General features: G+C 35.9%; 1 protein-coding gene across 1 annotated transcript in view; it reads left to right on the forward strand.

Annotated features, from left to right (window-relative positions):
• Nucleotides 1-13,929, forward strand: part of LOC120415661 (irregular chiasm C-roughest protein-like) — a 458,525-nt gene extending 444,596 nt beyond the window's left edge. Inside the window, exon 5 of the mRNA XM_039577245.2 lies at nt 13,764-13,929. Coding sequence (XP_039433179.1) covers nt 13,764-13,849 — 86 coding nt within the window. The 3' untranslated portion in view covers nt 13,850-13,929. The remainder of the gene's footprint in view (nt 1-13,763) is intronic.
• The last annotated feature ends 6,145 nt before the right edge of the window (nt 13,930-20,074 follow it).

The following is a 20,074-nucleotide window of genomic DNA, read 5'->3' on the forward strand; positions in this document are numbered from 1 at the left end:
AAAATACTTAAAATACTTAAAATACTTAAAATACTTAAAAGACTTAAAATACTTAAAATACTTAAAATACTTAAAATACTTAAAATACTTAAAATACTTAAAATACTTAAAATACTTAAAATACTTAAAATACTTAAAATACTTAAAATACTTAAAATACTTAAAATACTTAAAATACTTATAATACTTAAAATACTTAAAATACTTAAAATACTTAAAATACTTAAAATACTTAAAATACTTAAAATACTTAAAATACTTAAAAAATTAAAATACTTAAAAAAAATAAAATACTTAAAATACTTAAAATACTTAAAATACTTAAAATACTTAAAATACTTAAAATACTTAAAATACTTAAAATACTTAAAATACTTAAAATACTTAAAATACTTAAAATACTTAAAATACTTAAAATACTTGAAATACTTGAAATACTTAAAATACTTAAAATACTTAAAATACTTAAAATACTTAAAATACTTAAAATACTTAAAATACTTAAAATACTTAAAATACTTAAAATATTTAAAATACTTAAAATACTTAAAATACTTAAAATACTTAAAATACTTAAAATACTTAAAATACTTAAAATACTTAAAATACTTAAAATACTTAAAATACTTAAAATACTTAAAATACTTAAAATACTTAAAATACTTAAAATACTTAAAATACTTAAAATACTTAAAATACTTAAAATACTTAAAATACTTAAAATACTTAAAATACTTAAAATACTTAAAATACTTAAAATACTTAAAATACTTAAAAAATAAAATACTTAAAAAAATAAAATACTTAAAATACTTAAAATACTTAAAATACTTAAAATACTTAAAATACTTAAAATACTTAAAATACTTAAAATACTTAAAATACTTAAAATACTTAAAATACTTAAAATACTTAAAATACTTAAAATACTTAAAATACTTAAAATACTTAAAATACTTAAAATACTTAAAATACTTAAAATACTTAAAATACTTAAAATACTTAAAATACTTAAAATACTTGAAATACTTAAAATACTTGAAATACTTAAAATACTTAAAATACTTAAAATACTTAAAATACTTAAAATACTTAAAATACTTAAAATACTTAAAATACTTTAAATACTTTAAATACTTTAAATACTTAAAATACTTAAAATACTTAAAATAATTAAAATACTTAAAATACATAAAATACTTAAAAAACTTAAAATACTTAAAATACTTAAAATACATAAAATACTTAAAATAGGGTCATTCTCCGCCAACTCACACAGCAGTTGCCCCAACCCCTCTTCGATTTGCGCGTAACTTTGCTCTAAGGGGTAATTTTGGTCCCTGATCACGAATCCGAGGTCCATTTTCCGATATTTCGTGACGGTGGGGCAGTACGACCCCTTTCATTTTTCTGTTATTTACTAAGACACGTTTTTCAGTGATTTGTGTAAAATTAAACGCCCAATTTGATGGCGAACTCAAAATTCCGAAAAAAAACGTATTTTTCATCAAAAAAAATGTTGAAAAATAGTTTTAAAATCGCTGCCATTTCCCGTTACTCGACTGTCAAAAATCGTGAGACATGTCATTTTATGGGAAATGTAATGTCTTTTTCAAATCTGAAATAACTCAGAAGGGTCATTTTTTTTCATTTTGAACAATTTTTTTTATTTTGAAATTACGTGTTTTTTCTAACTTTGCAGGGTTACATTTTAGAGTGTAACAATGTTCTACAAAGTTGTAGAGCAGACAAAAACAAAAATTTCGATATATATTCATAAGGGGTGTAACCCTACAAAGTTATAAAAAACACGTAATTTTAAAATGAAAAATTTTGTTCTAAATGAAAAAATGACCCTTCTGGGTTATTTCAGATTCGAAAAGTACATTAAATTTCCCATAAAATGACATGTCTAACGATTTTTGACAGTTGAGTAACGGGAAATGGCAGCGATTTTAAAACTATTTTTTAACTTTTTTGATGAAAAATACGTTTTTTTCGGAATTTTGAGTACGCCATCAAATTGGGCGTCTAATTTTACACAAAAGTCCCTTTGACACCAAAATTCTATCTCTTCACGGTTGTGAGCTCACTGTTGTAAAATCACTGAAAAACGTGTCTTAGTAAAAAAACAGAAAAATAAAAGGGGTCGAATCGCCCCACCGTCACGAAATATCGAAAAATGGACTCCGGATTCGTGATCAGGGACCAAAATTACCTCTTAGAGCAAAGTTTCACGAAAATCGAAGAGGGGTCGGGGCAACTTTTTCCGATTACGTGTGAGTTGGTGGAGAATTACCCAATACTTAAAATAATTAAAATACTTAAAATAGTTAAAAGACTTAAATGAAATTCTTAAAATATTTAAAATATTTGAAATACTTGACATTTTTTGTTCAAGTTGAGGGCTAAAAAACAAAATACAATGAGTAACACTTAAGAAAATGAATCAGATCATCAAAATCTCAACGTCAACCCTTCTTTTGAAAAAAAAAACCCGTTGTTTTCATACTTCCTGTACAAGATAAACGATCAAATTAAATCACCAATGCTCTCAGCGCTGAAATCACTCACTCTCCGCCCGAAAAACACGCAAACCAGACAGTCCTGAAAGCGAGACATTTCGGCCTTCCGCGCCGATATGACAATGAAGTGGAACCGGTTTCAGCTGTTGGGATGAGCTTCCGTGTGCCAACGGAAATGAATTTCCGAATCCATCTCGCGGAGGGGCTCTTCCAGCTTTTTTTCCTAGCAAGGAAACCACCTGGGGTCTTTCCATAAATGACGCGCTTTAATTTTTTTTTGAATTTTTTGTTTCGAGTTTCAATTATTACGTATGACATAGACATGACAACGTGATAAGAGTGGCAACGTAGTTTACGCACGACCTCCAAGGCCGACAACGCCTTCTATGGAAGGTATGATGCGTCACTCCCGGTTCGTGTGCTGCCATATCCGGTGTGGACTCTGCTGCACCGTAATCCTGAGGCGGAAGACCAGCACCACCCAGGATGGTATGATGAAGTTGGCACAAGCAACAGTAGCTACATAAAAAAAGAACCAAAAATTATGAATCAGTCTCACTTTTGGGCGAAATTCTCGTACACGTTCATTCGTTCGTTTGCATGCGCGATGCGACGCCATAAAATTAGATTATCTTTGGAGGACTTTTCCTTGTTCCACGGTGAATGAGAATGTGGATGGTGTTTCAGCTTTTCGTGGCATTCAACTGGAAAAAGGCAGATTCGTTAAAGTATTTTTTCTGGTTTGAATTCCTTAAAAAAAATATGTGTTTGTAAATGTATTACTGTACAAATGGATACATAACTTAATTTGAAGAACAAAAGTTTTTCAATTAATTGCACTTTCCTAGTTTTCCCGGAAAATGACGAAGCAATCAATCTTCCTGTATGTTCTACTCAAACACAACCCTTCTCTGCGAGTTCCCCCTACCTTAAAATGTTAAAGTTTCCAGCTCGCTCCTCTCACTCAATTACTCACAACTTTTTCCACGTGTCACCTTTAGTTTGCTCACGTGTGTAGAAGCAAAAAGGAGGAGCTCACTCGTTCACTCTTCCCTGCAGGGTGGAATTATTACCTGACATCACGAGCTTTATTTTGAATGAAACAGACATTCCTGAACACAAACATACAACGAGTGGAAACTCATCACGGTTTCGGATCGACGCGCCAAAAATGCGAGAGGAGGCAACCCCTCCTTCATCATTCTCCGAAATACACTGGGAAAGTATTTGTACTTCATGGAATGCTCGTCCCCATTTGTCGGAAGCACGGGGCAGGAGGACATAAATTCGTTTGAAATAGGAAAAGGAGCGAGGGAGGGGAGGGGGGGTGGTCCCAAAAATGTTCCACTTAAAGCAGAGGCATGACAGGGTTGTTTGATGGCCGAGAAAGCAAAGCCAAAATGGACCACCCCCGCTAGGAATCCGTCAATGACTACGACGAATGTGACCCCAAAATTGTGGAGTCATTACAAGTGGTGCACTGAAAGAAATGCTGATTTTTTTTTCAACTTCACTTAAAAGTTCGTTTCGGCTAATGAGTCCTTCTTGTGAAACTCGTTTGTTCTAAGCGCTATTTTTCAGAATCCATTTTGTATTCAGCACAAGTGTCTTCCATCACAAACTCTTTTGAATTAAACACATTTTAGATGTAACTCTTTTGTAAGTATTTTATCAGAATCCTTTTTGTCTAAAGTGCCTTTAAAAGAACATCTTTTTGGCGCCTTAAAACGACTTCATTTTTTATATTTTAAATACCATTCATCATTGTCCCTTCCGTCTTGCATCTGGATATATTCGGCCTAAAGCGCCTTTCATCAAAAAATCATTCGTTTTATGCGCCTTAAATCAGAATCTTTTTTATTTTGAGCACCTTTAATCAACAAGCCTATTTTTTCCAACGTCTTTCTTCTCGACATTTTAGTAGAAAGCGTCTTTCATGAAAAAAAAACTCTTTTGTCTAACGCTATCGGATCATCCTTTATCTTAAACGCCTTTATTAGAATTAAGCCCCTTTTACTAAAAAGTCTCAAAAAATCAAATACTTAAAAGTCTATTGTCTTTAAATTTTACATGAAAAAGTCTATTGTCGTCATTGGCTTAAAGCTTTTTTATTAGGCGCCATTTATCAGAATCTTCTAAGTGTTATGCTCCTTTACTCCAAAAGTCTATTGTATTTAGCGTCTTTCATCTGAACATCCTTGGTCCAAATTGCCTTTCATCAGACACTAATTTGTTTAAAGCGCCTTCAGTCGGATCAGCTTCTGTCTTAAGCAACCATTGACAGTTTTTTTACTCGCCTTTCTTCAAAAAGTCTTCTGATTTAAACGAATTACATCTGAATGTTTTTGTGTTAGGCGTCTTTTACCAGAACATCTATCGTTTTAGACGCCTTTTATCAGAATTAGAAGGCACTTATTACAAAAAAGTCTATTAATTAGCGTTGATTTTAAATTTAAGCGCCTTTCATCGAAAAGACAACTGCCTTTAACATCTTTTGCATTTTTAAGGACTTAAGCGCCTTTTATTTGAGCATATTTCGTCTTTACCCGCATAAACGAGAACCTTAAAAAAACTTTGTGTTAAATGGTTTTCTCACCATTTCAGAGATCGTAACCACTATTTGAAAAATGGTAGGAAAACCTTAAAAATACCATATCGGAAATGGTACCAAACCATTTTTCATAAAGTTCGACCATCTGAAATGAGGGTGGTTAGCAACGGTAACCTTAAAAATCCTCGAACAACGTTTCGTCAAATTACCATTTGTGTAATGATAAAAATAAAGTTAATTTTCGCGAAAAAGCGACCTTTTTCTCTCGGTTTTTACTGTTTGAGAAATGGTTTTTAAATAGTATTTTAAGGTTTTTCTTACAAATTTTAACCTTGCGTCTACTTTTTTAGAAAGGGTTTGTAAATGGTTTTTTAGGGTTTTTCTTGCTATTTTTACCTAGCGCTACTATTTTGGAAATAGTTTTCATATGGTTATTTAAGGTTTATCCTACAATTTTTCCCAGTTTCACTATTTCAGAAATAGTTTTCAAATGGTAAATTAAAGTTTATCATACAAATTTACTACTTTTTGAGAAATAGTTTTGAAATAGTTTTTAAAAGTTTTTCTTACATTTTTTACCTACCTTTTTTTACAGAATTGTTCACTTTTTGACGGATGGTTCACAGCAATAATATTTGAACTTTAGCGGCTTAAATTCTAGTTGAATGTTGATTGTGTTTAGTTGATCCTACTGCCAAAATCGTCCAAACCTGAAAAAGTAAGAAGAAAAAAATCACAAAGTATCAAGATGAATATAATATTCAAATATCATATGTACTTATCTGATGATTCAGATTGATTGATGCCAATCGTTTGTTCGCTTGGTCGCATCCTCGGCGGAACAATATTGTCGGCCGGCTGCCGGCAAGATCTCTTGATTACCGTTCGAATTCTCCAGCACCAGCTGTTCCGTTTTTATCAAGTTCTCCACGGCGCTGAAATGATTTACAAGAAAAATATAAACAAAGTATCTGGTAAATTAAATGATTTGTTTGAAAATTATACCTGCGCACAAAACGTAAACAACGACCAGCCGCACAAACGTTTCACTTCAGACTGTTTTTGCCTGCGCTGCGCTTGCCTGCGCGAGAGCAGGTAACGAAGCGTAGCGAGAGAAGAGAAAAGAGAGAGCGCGCAAGGCATAGTATTAGTGTTGAATCCAAAATATTATTATTATTATTAACTGTTGAAAATTTGTTTTTATAATACACTGCTCGAAGAGTTCATTTTAAATATAAATCATTTATTTGCTTATATTATCGAATCAAATGAAAGGCGAGCACGCCCTTGATAGAGAAATCCTACTTGAGCACCGCGTTGTCCTGTTCGATCTTGCGTAGATTCATTTGGACTCCTCGTGTCCTGGCGCGCGTCGAATTCGTCGATCAGTGTCATGCGCTTTAGAATTCTCCAGGGTATTAATCAACTCCTGGGTAATTTTTTGTTTGCTTCCGGAACGCTCAGCTCGGGGAATTTCGAACCAAGGCTGAAAACGAGTCCCAGATCAATCTCTTTTTGTTCTCTACTTCGCCGTAGCGTCTCTCGATATCGCTCAGCGCGACCTTGTACAGCTGGTTGGCCTTGCAACGGTCAGGCATGAGTCCTACGTCCAGATTGACCGGCGTCGGTCGCGCTATCGGCACGTCGTGCGTCATCTCGGCAAATTTCATTGAATGCGCCGTCTCATCGTAATTTTCGGTCCGCGGGTACACGTACGTGTCTCTCGCCCTGTCCCTCGCCTTCAAAGCAGTTCTTGAACAGGTGCGTCATCTTCGACTCACGGTCGGCACCTTCTTGTTGCCTCCCGTCATCTGTTTCTCACGCAAAATCCCCGAACATGTTCGCATCGTTATCAAGCTGTTGTTGATGTTCCCGGCCTCGTGCATCCTCTGTCCGGTGTTCCCCGTCCGTAGACGCCTAAGACCCTCCTCAAGAACTAGTAACGGAACTAAATCTAGCAAGTTTTTAGTGACAAATACTCGATCTCAAAACATTCTATTTACGCGTCCACATTAAAGACGTCTGGAGGAAATAAATTGAAAGTTAGAATTGGACAGTAAAATTCAAAACTGGAGACTTGCTCAAGATGTCCTGCGTGTCGGTGGCCTCGTTCAGCATGATCAGGTGCGCAAACTGATCGTCCTCCTTGACCAGCTCCAGCGTATCCGTCATGTCGCGTGATCCTTGAAACCGTACTTCCGGTTATGTCACGCTCTAGATAATGTACAGAACGCGCTTGGCAAGCTTGCCCTCGTGCATAATGTTCTTCCACATCTGCAAGATCGCGTTGATACCCTTGCCGGAACCTCCATCAGCTTTTGGCCCACCTCCTTTAAAAACGTGAACCGAGTTCTTCAACGACTCCCACACGATCCGCTAGTACGCCGCCGAAGTCTTGTCCGTAATCTACGCCTGCATCATCCACAACCTTGCGGCGGAATGTACCCACCACCGGTTTTTGACGTCAGCAAGTCAAGCGTCCTCCTAATCGCCGGGTTCTCATTCTTCAGCAGCACCTCGTCGCTCTCGACTTTGCGGTCCGAATCAATCTTCCAGGCCATCGCAGGTGGCGTCGGCCTCCTCTCCACATTTCTACTCCACTCACACTCCTCCTTCGACTCCTATCGCAACTCTTCGATCTGCTTCTACTCCGTCGCCTCCGCTCACGACCGGGAATATGCATCCCACCGGGAAGCCACCCTTCTGCAATGCATTTTTATCCTTCGCGACGGTGATTCACTGTGTTTGTACTTGTCCTGGACGATGATAGACGCCGGCTGTAGCGACTGCGGCGCACGGATGAATCAATTTTCTCTGTCGTCGGACATCGTCGGTTTGGAAGCGGTTTACGCCGGCGCCAATGACCAAAGCTCCTCCAGCTGATGGTATTACAATGGCCAGATTGACGCGGCATCATGAACGCTGGCTACGCAGACCACGATGAGCGCAGAACTCTCGACGAATTCTCTTGACAATCACCTTGCAGCGCTTAGTCGACATCGCGGAAACACACGCGGGGGCGTTCCTGAAATTGCGAAACGGAAGCCGATGGAACAGCAGAAGCAGGCCACTGCCTCTAGTCGTATCTGGCGAAGGTCGTGTAGCATGTCCTAATCCAGTACCTGCAAAGATGCAATAAACTCAAACACACAGTTTCTAAACACAATAATTGAAATTTACTTTAAACTTGGAATGAATGATCCAGCGGGGCGATCTGCACGTCTCTTGAACTAATTTCCGAAGAACTCAACTGGCCAGGATCATGTACTGTAGAATCTGTAAATATGTTGTTATATGAAAACCAGAACCGCAACATACATATCTCGTGAACCAAACAAAAGCCTTTGGGGACAACTCTGGCTACTCCAGCTTCCGGTCGCCTGTGGACCGATTTCCTGTGGATGCTTCAGCAAGGTAGGCCAATCGGTCCACTAGAAGAAAGATCTTTTCTAAGCTGCACTTCCTTACCTGAACTACTTTCCAGAATCTCTGCGAACCGTAAATCGAATTGCGTGAAACCCACTCAAGGGGATGAAAAATAACGAGGAATGACATTCAAAACAAAGCTAAGCAAAAAAAATTGCACGCTACAGAAGAATCATGCATAATCTAGCCAAATTATGTTATCCAAGACACCAACCGTACACGTCTAAATATAAATACCATACAAACCGTAATAAAATAGATTTAAGTTGATTTAATTACTAACTTCTCGATAGCGTGTGTAAATTTAGTAGATTTTCTAGCAATTCTTCTGCTTCGTGTAAAATTTGTTTGTTTTCGGTATTTGTTTTGATTGTGTCATTTATGTCACAATGTCTGAGGTAACTTAAATTTTAATTCCCGTCCAGTGCGAAGCAAGAACTTTTTACCTTAAATTCTAGTATTTAAAAAGAATTAGCCACCTGTGCACCGTTGATTTAGAATTTCCTCGGATTAGATACCATCATGCAAGAAGACATCAGCACAATCTGACGTTGAACGTCTGATTGAGGCCAGCAAGTTGCACGAGATTCTCCTTGTCAGTGGTCCAACTTCAACTCCAAAACCATATTAACAATTAAAATTTTCATTTAATGTAGGTAATCTGTTTTTATGCCGACTGTTGTTGATCATGTCTCCGGCTCATTCACTCCCGCACTTCAATGTCCAACGTCTTGCCAAAACGGCAGCAAATGACTTTTGTATTAAAAGCTGCTTAAAATAAAACAAACCTTCTGCCTTTTTTGCCTTCCTCACCTCAGCAAGGAAAAGCTGTAAGATAACTCGAAAATGACTTCCTTAATTTGACCTCTAGACCCACCTTCACGTAAACATATCAACTCAGAATCAATTTCTGCGCAAATGTCTGTTTGTGTGGTTGGATGTTGATCAAAATAATTTCACTCGATTATCTCGGGACTGGTTGAACCTATTTTGTCCGTTTAGGCCTCATGGTGATATATGGTGATGTTTAGTTAAGTATTTCAAAAGTTATGCTGTAAAAAAGATTTTTGTAGATACAAAAATTAAAATTGCAAAAATTCCGGTTGATGACGTAGGCCGGATCTTTCACCACAGTGCTTTTTTAAATGATTCTTCAATTTTCCAATAGGTGGCAGCAAAGAGTTCGTTAGCCTAAGCTTTTATGGCATCAACGTGAGTAAGCTTTTAAAGCATTTTACTTGCATGTATTCATCCGCAATGAGGAAAGCACTGAGGTGGTTTAAGTATCGTTTTCTTCTTAAAATTGATTAAATCTCAATCGAAGCTTAAGTCTGTTTTTATTTTCCAAAGCTTCTTCATCACTTCTTTGCAGTTTCAAAAAGTATTGTATGTCTTATTTCAGATTGTTTTGTCCTTGTTTTTTTTTGCGATTAATGCGCAAAAACAAGAACATTTGGTTCTGGTTGTGTTGAAATTTTTGTTCATTATTTTCATCTATTCCTTTTTGGGAAAACTTATTTGCAAATTGAAACTCTTTTTTTCAAATGGTTATTTAATGTTTCTATATGATAATTGCGTATGGAGATCAACCATTTGAACTTCTCATTAACCTTATGATATATGATAACCATTTCAGTTAATGTCCACAAATAGTTTTTTAAAGTCAGCAAGAACAAAATTCACCATAACAAACATTAAAATAACCTTATGATATATGGTAACCATTTCAGTAAACATCCTCAAATAGTTTTTCAAAGTCATCAAGAAAAAAAATCACTATTGCAAACTTTAAAATAACTATTTAAGTTATGGTAACCATTTGACAAATGATCTTCTAAGTCTGCCAAAAAACATTATTACAAATGGTGACCATATCTCATAAGGTTTTTTTAAGTTCCTCACCAGAATCGATATAGTTTTCGTTTATCCGGGTAGAACCTTTATCAGAATATTTTCTCATTTTAGGCGCCTTTCAGCAAAAAGTCTTCTGTCTTTGGCGTATTTCATTATCTTTGGTCTAATTTGTATACATTAAGTAACTCTTATGTCTTAAGCGCCATCCATCGGGTCATGTTTTTTTGGTCTTAAGCGCATTTAATCAGAATAATTGGATTTAAAAACCATTTAGCAAAAAGTCTTGAAAAAGTTTGTGGTATTTAACATCTTTCATCAACACATTTTTGATATTTTGTGTTTAAAGCTTTCATGACATTTTTTTAATGTTATGCATCTTTCATCAAAGAGTGTCTTTACTTTGTTTCAACTGGTCCTATTTGTTCTTTCGTTTTGCTTCAAAAAGTTATAAGTCTTAAACGTCGTTTAACAAAACATCTGTCGTAAGGGCGCCTTTTATCAGATTTGTTTAGGCGCCTCCTGAGTCGGGCGGAGAAGAATACACCTAGTTGTCAGTGTCAGCCACTTGCGAACTGTCAGTGAGAGCCGCCTTCAATTTTTGTTACTGTTCTTATTTGGTTAGAGCAGTATTGTATTTGTTAGCAAAATATATTTAAAAAAGTTTTTAAATTTGCAAATGTTTTTTCGGACTGAGACAATTTCGGCTAAAATAAAATAATTAACTTTATTTATTTTTCAATTTTTGCTTATTTTTGATAAGATTTAGTTTAAAATATATATTCATGAGATATATTTCCAATGTGACCATGAATCAATCAATGTTATACATCAATGTCTTACATACATGTGCTTAAACTAAGACTTATTAAGTTAGTAGTAGTTAGCCAATGTATTTAAATATATAAATCGTTCAATACAACCAGAGCTGTGGAGGAAGTGAAAAAAATTCTCTGGATGGAAATAGGAACAAAGCGGGAAAAAACGGCGAGCTGGAGGTTGACATGAATAGAAAGGAAGCGGAACGTTTTCTTTTTTTATGGAAAAAAATCATCGTACGTAAAATTTGCCTAAAAATTAAGATCGTTCAATTGGGTCCTAAAATGAAGCTTAGATTGCTGATATTATTGTTTACAGCGATAAAGCTTATTTTTTTGAGTACAATGACCCTTTGTACGACCACAAAGAGTTTGAAATGGATTTTTAAATCAATTTTGAAAAATTAACCCCGCGGTCCTTCTTGACAGAAAAGCTCCTACTTGACAACTCGTTCCAAGGGGACCATAGTTGATCCATCGAAAAAATGTTGTCTTGTCAATATTTTTTTTTGCATTAAAATGAAAAAAAAAGTGATCAGAAATGGTTTTTAATCGTGTTTTTTACCGTTGTTCATAAAAATTGACATAGGGCTTTAGTACCCAATTTAAGATAAGCCACCGTTTTTCAAACAATCGCTCTGCAAAGCCGGCATCTCGGAAGAATGATCATGTCACAGCGAATTCACTTTACTTCCTCCAATGCTCGGGTTTTGCATTTTATTGCAACCAGAAAGGAAAATGACAGAAAACTAAGTCCGGCAGTACCGGCGCTCACGGCGGCATAGTTTCCTCCGCTGTCTGGTGCGGTTCCGGAAAAAAACAGAAGGATCGCCTTCGACAAGCAGGAAGCAGCAAACAAAATACTGGCCCCTCACGCCTGTGGAGTCACGAAGGAACAAGGCAAGGAGGTACTCTACAGTTCGGCTGAGCTGTGGAGGATCTTCAACGAGTTCAGCACCCAGTTGAAAAGCAGCAAACCCACCCAGATTAATTAAAAGTGATCGGTTTCATCACAGAGTAAGGCAGAGTCACTACTGCCATTCGATTTTTGGTTCCACTTTGTGGTACATCGCACGCCTGCTACCAGCAAACCTTATTGAGCCAAAAAATAAAACGACATTTCTTCGGACTGCTCGCTCTGTGTTACTCTGTGGTTTCATGTCCTGCAAGTATGGTGTGAAATGACCCTTGCTGTCATTAGTTGAAAAAAATATTTTCATTATTTTTTATGTCACATTCATGATTTGCGGTCCTACCCTCGTCTCGGCACCGAAGAGGACCGAATAAAAATAAGTTATGAATAAAAAAAAAAAATTCGCGGAGAAAGTTGCATCACATGAGTCATGCACGATCTTGAGCACTATTTTGAAATGAGCTGCAAGAAAATTTGTTTTGTCAAGAAGGGCAGATGACGACTGACTGGAAATTTAAATGGGAAGAGAAATTATCTTGCACAAAAAACAAAAACAACAACAAGAAAATGAATAAGAATAAGAAGACCTCTTCGCTTCTCCCTCCCAGGGCGCCTCCTATCAAAAAGACTATTTACTTTAACGTCTTTCATGTGGAAATCTTTGGTCATTGGATTTGAGTTCTTTTAGGCGCCTTTCATCGGATCATGGCGCCTTTTGTGAGAATACTTATAAGTTCAACAAAAAGTATGTTATTTAGTGTCTTTAACCAAAAACTATGTTGTTCTAAGCGCCTTTCATCTGAACGTTTTTTGTCGTCGGCGCTTTTTTCGATTTTAAATTAAAGTGCCTATCATCGAAAAGAAAACTTTAAAATCTTTTGCATTTTAAAAGGACTTTTTTTTAATTTTAATTTTTTTAGGTGTTTTTTGTGTTTTTTTTTCTGTCATAAGTATGATTTAGTGGTCTGTCCCAGGAAAATTAAAATTAAATTTCTCACGGTGTTAGTAGCTTTTATTTTTTAAGCGCCTCTCATCAAAAGTGTATTATCTTGAGCGTCAACTGTCTGGACTTTTTGGTCTAAAGCGTATTTCTTCAAAATGTTTTTTTTCTTAGGCGCCTTTTATCAGATTTGTTAAAGCGCATTTCATTGAAAATTGCCAACGCTTTTATCTGGAAATTTTTGTTTTAGACGCCTTTTATCGGATTATTGTTTGCCTTTAGCGTCTTTTATCAAAATATTTTTATTGTTTAAGCGCCTTTCACCAAAAAGTGTTTTTTTTTATCAAGCGTATTAAACCATAAACTTTTTTGTTAAAGCGCACTTTTTCTAAATTTATACGCATTTTCACCAAAAAGGCGACTAGATGTCTTTAACAAACCCTCAGATAAGAATTTTACTGCCAAAGCTTAATTCTTTTCTCGGCAGATCTAAAAGTTCCACGAAAGGTTCCGTGCTGCCGTAGGCGAGGTTTCGTTGGCCACTTTTTGGCTTACTGAAAAAAAGGAAAACACGTGTCAGAATACACTGTGGGTTTGAAAGGAAAGGTTGGATGGCTTTAGTTACCGCTGGAACGATATTTTGGTTCTTCTTAGAAAAAAAGAAGGGATTATTTATTAGGAATTAAATTTACAAATTTTCTTCAAAACATTCTAAAATGTTTTTCTTTTCTTTTTTCAGGTAAGTGCAACTTCTACACATCTTTAGTCGATTACGATAAGTATTCTCAAACAACAATTAAATTTCACAAACTTTTACAAAGTTAATTTAACGAAAACGCACCCAAAGCAAGTCTCCTGAAACTCCAAGACATTTTCTTCAATTTTTTGAGTGAATTACCATGTACCACCACGTCTTCGCCAGGCCTGGATAAATGTGATTATTTCTAATTTATTTACTCCGACGATTTCTTTCACTTTCACTACCACCTCCATTAAGCCCGTTGGCGGGGAGGCTGCCGGCAAAAGAGGACAAGGACACGAACCGGGGAAATTGACGAGCCTTGGCAGCTTCCAGATCTCCGTCGCCGCCACCCGCGTCATGAGCGATGAGTTGTGTACTGACTGCGCCCAGTTCTGGCGCTCACAGTCTTGCTTGAAGAGCTCTTATTCCGCCTCAATAATCTCATTTGTTGCGATTAAAGGGCCCCCGGAGAGCGTTCTTTCAATATGTTGGGGGGTAACAATTTGGGAGGGCGAAACTGCGACTGAAACTGAACTGAAACTGAACTGAAACTGAGACTGAAATCGGGACTTGAGTTGAGCCCTTTCCAACTGTCACTCCCCGGAATATCCGCGTGTTGACGAAGGAAGTACCGCCTGCTCTGCGCGGAGCCATAAGGGATTACTTAAACACTGTAACGTAACGACAGACGCACACGCTGATCGTAATCGTTTTCCGCACATCCACCGTGACGCGGAAGCAGCCAGCTTCGCAAAGAACTTCGCGAGCTTTAGTGAAATTGATGGCCCACTGGAGCACATATATCAACAGCTTAGGCAGAGTGCGTAAGATACTGGTATTTTTTTTGTTAGGGACATAAATTAAGGAGAAGGCCTCGAATTGGGCTTTAATTTGGGCATTTTATTGCAAAAGCAAGCAGTGAAATGAGTTCATAAAAGGAAAAAATAAAGTTTTCTTCAAAAATAATTTGAGATATTGACAAACAATACCTAATCAAATAACTTGTATACAACGTTTGGCATAAGTTGTGTACAAGTTAAGGAGGTATTACATTGCATCATAAGTTTAATGAAATACCTTCTTCACTCTCTTAAGTTTGAAATTTAATGGGAATATTTTTTTCTGTTACTTCATACAATCAACGACCGCGACAAACTTCAGCAAAATACGTTCCAGTAATAACATATTAAGTCTAACCCATAAATAAGGAAACTTCTGCAGGACACCTTCAACAACATCAAAGCAAAGGATATCCCGGAAATGTGTGATCCTTTGAACGAATTCGTCATATTTTTTCCCGCTCCCTTCATTCATTCGCAATAATGCATATTAAATTATTATTTCATTAAAAATAAACTCCTTTTATGACTTCCTGCTCTCATGCATTATGTATCGGGGTGGTGAGGGCGCCAAAAAGCGAGGGGATGACGGGGTGAAACGGGACAAAATGATTTATATATTGGCTGGAAGCCTTGTTGTTGTGGCGTTTTGCTTTCTTCACTCTCAGTCGACGTCCTTGTTGACGTTCGCATCGACGAAGGAGCTTTCCACCCACAACACACACACACACACACACTGATGTACATATGGGAGCACCCCTTGGGGGCGTTGACTGTGGCGGCGGCAAGAATCTCACTCATATTATTCTGAACGACACCAAAGTCGAGCGGCGGAGAGAGTTACAAGCTAGTATTATTTATTTAACGACTTTGACACGGAATGTGCAAGCGAGGAGAACGCTCCCCCTCCAGTTGTGAGGGAAAGAAGAAGCACAGTTGGTTAAAATACTTAGAAGATTCAAAAACATTATGAAAAAACAAATCTCAGAAATTAAGTTAAAAAAGTTAGTAAAAAACAAAAATTGACATGATTTACAAAAAAAAATAAAAACGTCTAAAATTGACAAATATTAAAAAAGATCACCAAAAATAAGAATAATACCCAAAATATACACCAATGTCATAAACGTCATTACAAAAATTACAAAAATTAAAAAAATTACAAAAGTTACAAAAATTACAAAAATTACAAAAATTACAAAAATTACAAAAATTACAAAAATTACAAAAATTACAAAAATTACAAAAATTACAAAAAATACAAAAATTACAAAAAATTACAAAAATTATTAAAATTACAAAAATTACAAAAATTACAAAAATTACAAAAATTACAAAAATTATAAAAAATACAAAAATTACAAAAATTACAAAAATTACAAAAATTACAAAAATTACAAAAATTACAAAAATTACAAAAATTACAAAAATTACAAAAATTACAAAAATTACAAAAATTACAAAAATTACAAAAATTACAAAAATTACAAAAATTACAAAAATTACAAAAATTACAAAAATTACAAAAATTACAAAAATTACAAAAATTACAAAAATTACAAAAATTACAAAATTACAAAAATTACAAAAATTACAAAAATTACAAAAATTACAAAAATTACAAAAATTACAAAAATTACAAAAATTACAAAAATTACAAAAATTACAAAAATTACAAAAATTACAAAAATTACAAAAATTGCAAAAATTACCAAAAATTACAAAAAATCCAAAAAATACAAAAAATACAAAAATTACAAAAATTACAAAAATTACAAAAATTACAAAAATTACAAAAATTACAAAAATTACAAAAATTACAAAAATTACAAAAATTACAAAAATTACAAAAATTACAAAAATTACAAAAATTACAAAAATTACAAAAATTACAAAAAATACAAAAATTACAAAAGTTACAAAAATTACGAAAATTAAACAAAGTTTAACAAAAACTGAAAAATAGACTAAAACTTACAAAGTTGGCCAAAGTTTGACATAGTTTGACAATGTTAAGCAATGTTTGACAGAGTTTGACAGTTTGTCCAAATTTGGCAATGTTTGGCAATTAATTGTAACTTTTGACAACGTTTAACATCTTAAAAAAATGTCACAGTTTGACATCTTTTAACAAATTTTGACAAAATTTTACTAAGTTTGACAATATTTGACAAATTTTGACATTGGTTGACAAATTTTGTCAAAGTTTGACAAAATTGAAAAAAAAATACAATTTTGACAATGTTAAAAAAGTTTGAAAAAACCCGACGAATTTGACAAATTTTGACACTAAACAATGATAAAAGTTGACACAAATTTACATTGTTTTACAAGAATATTTGAGAAATCGCAATTATGGCAATATGTCCAAGCTTTTTTTGCACTCAGTTCACCGTGCCCCACCTCCACGTGTCACGTTTGGTGTAAAACGGCAAGCAAAAAGCGAAAGAGATATGGGGCGAAGAAATTGTAATAATGTTATTTGAAATTAATAAAGCCGGAAAACATGGGACGCCTTCGACTTCCTTCCGGCGGCCACCAGTCATCCTTTCGTAGCGTAGGTTCCCACGTGGGCTTCCTTCCCCCCATTTTGAGCGAGAATGGAGAGGGGTACCTCTTCGTGGGTGTGATTTGCTGTTTTTCACTCAACAGCCATATTCATCCCGCAGGGTGGTTGTTACTGGAGGCCGCAGGGGCAGGTTGACTGGCAACACTGCCGGTTGTAAAGTCGTTTCGTGCGGAGAAATATGGAACAAGTAAAGTTGTTAGAAATTATGCGGTTCTAGGACTTCCTGGAAGGGGAGAAGGAAGCACTGTGATAGTGTGACACGTGGGAAAGATTTACAACTATGTGACGTTTGATTGCCGGGTTGGAACGGCAGTGATATGTAAATTAGGGCTTTGGTTGGCACCCTGGGAACTTGGGAGATATGACTTCCTGAATTTCGCCTGATAAGACTTGGAAGATTTAAGTTTAGATACTAAATCGTCTTCAACTAAGGCATTTATGCATGAAAATTTTGAAACTTTGCCCTGATTTACCCATCCTGAAAGACCAAGTCTCTATCGACTGTCGTCCAAAACTTTTGATCTCATTTCCAAAACTCCTAGGAGATGGCCCTCTTTCACTTAGACCCAATTTAACAAAATGTCAGTAAGCAGTAAGCAAAGTTGAAAGTTGAAAAAACAACAGAGTAGCAGCATAAAAAAAAATGGGAAAAAAAGTCAAAGCTCCAAAAGCGAAGCCCTACATTGAACTCGAGGTTATTTTTTCTACTTGAAAACAAAAAAAAACTCTCTCTCCGTGTTCCGAGGGGATGCTCTATTAGCTTCATTAGGCAAAAACAAAAGGCGGTTCTGTCCCTGTCCCCCGGTCCGAATTCTTTTCTCCGAAACGCAAATACCCCAACCGTACTGACCCCGGGGAGGGGTGCGGGGGTGGAACCAAAGCTCGTCAGGAAAGTTTTTCATCTTATTTTGTGATTCGATAAGGTGAAAGGAATTGTAAGAAAATGATTATATTTGATGGAAAATTTTCGTCATCATCATATACTTGTGTGTGAGTGTGGTTCAATCCGCTGGCCGGCAGTGAAATTATGGGAAAGTATAATTTCTATCAGACTTGGAATATGCTGATTCAGCAATCATTTGGGCCTTACCTGGCCCCGCCTAATCATAGAGCAAAAACACATAAACCATTCAGGATGAAGCTATTGAAAGATCAGTGGAGGTTGAAACATATTGAGACAAATAAAAAAAATAGCAAATTCTTACTTAAGAAAGCTCTCCCAACCCTTCAACATGAACAAAAGTTGCGTTTTTTGCTACTTCAATGTCCTTTGCGCTGCGCTAGCGACGAGGAGCAGGTTTCCTTCAACTTGATTAAAGCAAACAAATAAATCAATGAGAGCAAATCCTTTCCCTCCTCTGGTGGGACAACCGTTTAGTGTCCTTTCGGCACCCCTTTTTTCTCACGGGACACACAACGGGAAGCGACACTACCCACCCGGCCAGGTAAGAGGATTACAATCGAGCTTGGTGAAAACCCCAAAATTAACAAAAACAAGCTGCGTCGTCCAAGGCTTCGGTACGACCAAATCATCGATCCGGAAAACGAAGGAGAATTCGTCCCTGATGACCCCACATCCCCACTGCTATCCCACCTTCATCAGGGTTCAATCAGCACAGAGGGGCGACACACAACTCACAGAGGAAGAAACCCCGAACGGAGACGAGACTTGGCCCGTCTCCGGTTGCCGGTCACAGTGAGTAACTTTCTGCTTTATGGCCAGAACGTCGTAATTAATTCCTGGGAAGAACCCATTCGACCAAAGTTTGTCTTTCTGTGGTGCTTTTCCGAAGAAACGGCAGAAAACATCAGGATCCTGCGAAGCGCTCTCAGTTGAGCTGATTGAGCTATTTTCCTTGCTAAAAAGGTTCGGTCAGCCGGCGACATTTGATTTAACGCTGCCAGAGGAGGAGCAGGAAAACAAATTGATATTCATTTGTGTTCCCCGAGAAACGGAATTGCGTTTGTTTTCGGAAAAAGGGGTTTGCCAACGTGATGTTTTTAAGGTTAATGACGGTTGTTGTCAAATGTCGGGAAAAAGCTTATTTTACAAATTGCCGGCTTAACCAGCTGATCCCTCAAAAGCCAACACTAATCTTATCTCATTAAAATTGGTCGAAAATGTAATTTAATTTGACTGTTGATTTGATCTTGACTTGAACTTGACTTGAACTTGACTTGAACTTGACTTGAACTTGACTTGAACTTGACTTGAACTTGACTTGAACTTGACTTGAACTTGACTTGAACTTGACTTGAACTTGACTTGAACTTGACTTGAACTTGACTTGAACTTGACTTGAACTTGACTTGAACTTGACTTGAACTTGACTTGAACTTGACTTGAACTTGACTTGAACTTGACTTGAACTTGACTTGAACTTGACTTCCCGGGCAGAAAGTTACATCTTCCTGAAAACTTGTCATGTTCGCAAAAACACAAACATGTCAAGTACCTGTTAACTTCCAGTTAAGAGTTAATCAAACATAAACGCGAACATAATTTACTCTACGCATATCAAAAAATTATCAACTTAAGTTCGTGTTGGAAACTTCAAATTATCATGCTATGGTACGGAAAAATATCATCCATAAACATAAAATTATCCCGACCAGTTCATTTTTTTCCTGGAAAAATATTGGGCGAAAAATATCATTCAAAAACATAAAAGTATTATAACAAGTTGTGATGTTTCCAGATATTTTTTTTTCTGTAATAATTTGGTGGCTTTAGAAAGCGTAATACACAGTTAGAAAATATAAGGTTTATATAGACTGTTTTTCAATTGTATTTTAATAAAACAAATTAATTTAATGATATAATATGATTTTCTAGTAAAATTTATTTTTATTAAATAAGCCTAAAATTAAAAACTCTAGCAAACAATCGGCTGGAAGAC

Source organism: Culex pipiens, chromosome 2 (genome assembly GCF_016801865.2).
Source record: "Culex pipiens pallens isolate TS chromosome 2, TS_CPP_V2, whole genome shotgun sequence".
Classification (NCBI taxonomy): domain Eukaryota; kingdom Metazoa; phylum Arthropoda; class Insecta; order Diptera; family Culicidae; genus Culex; species Culex pipiens.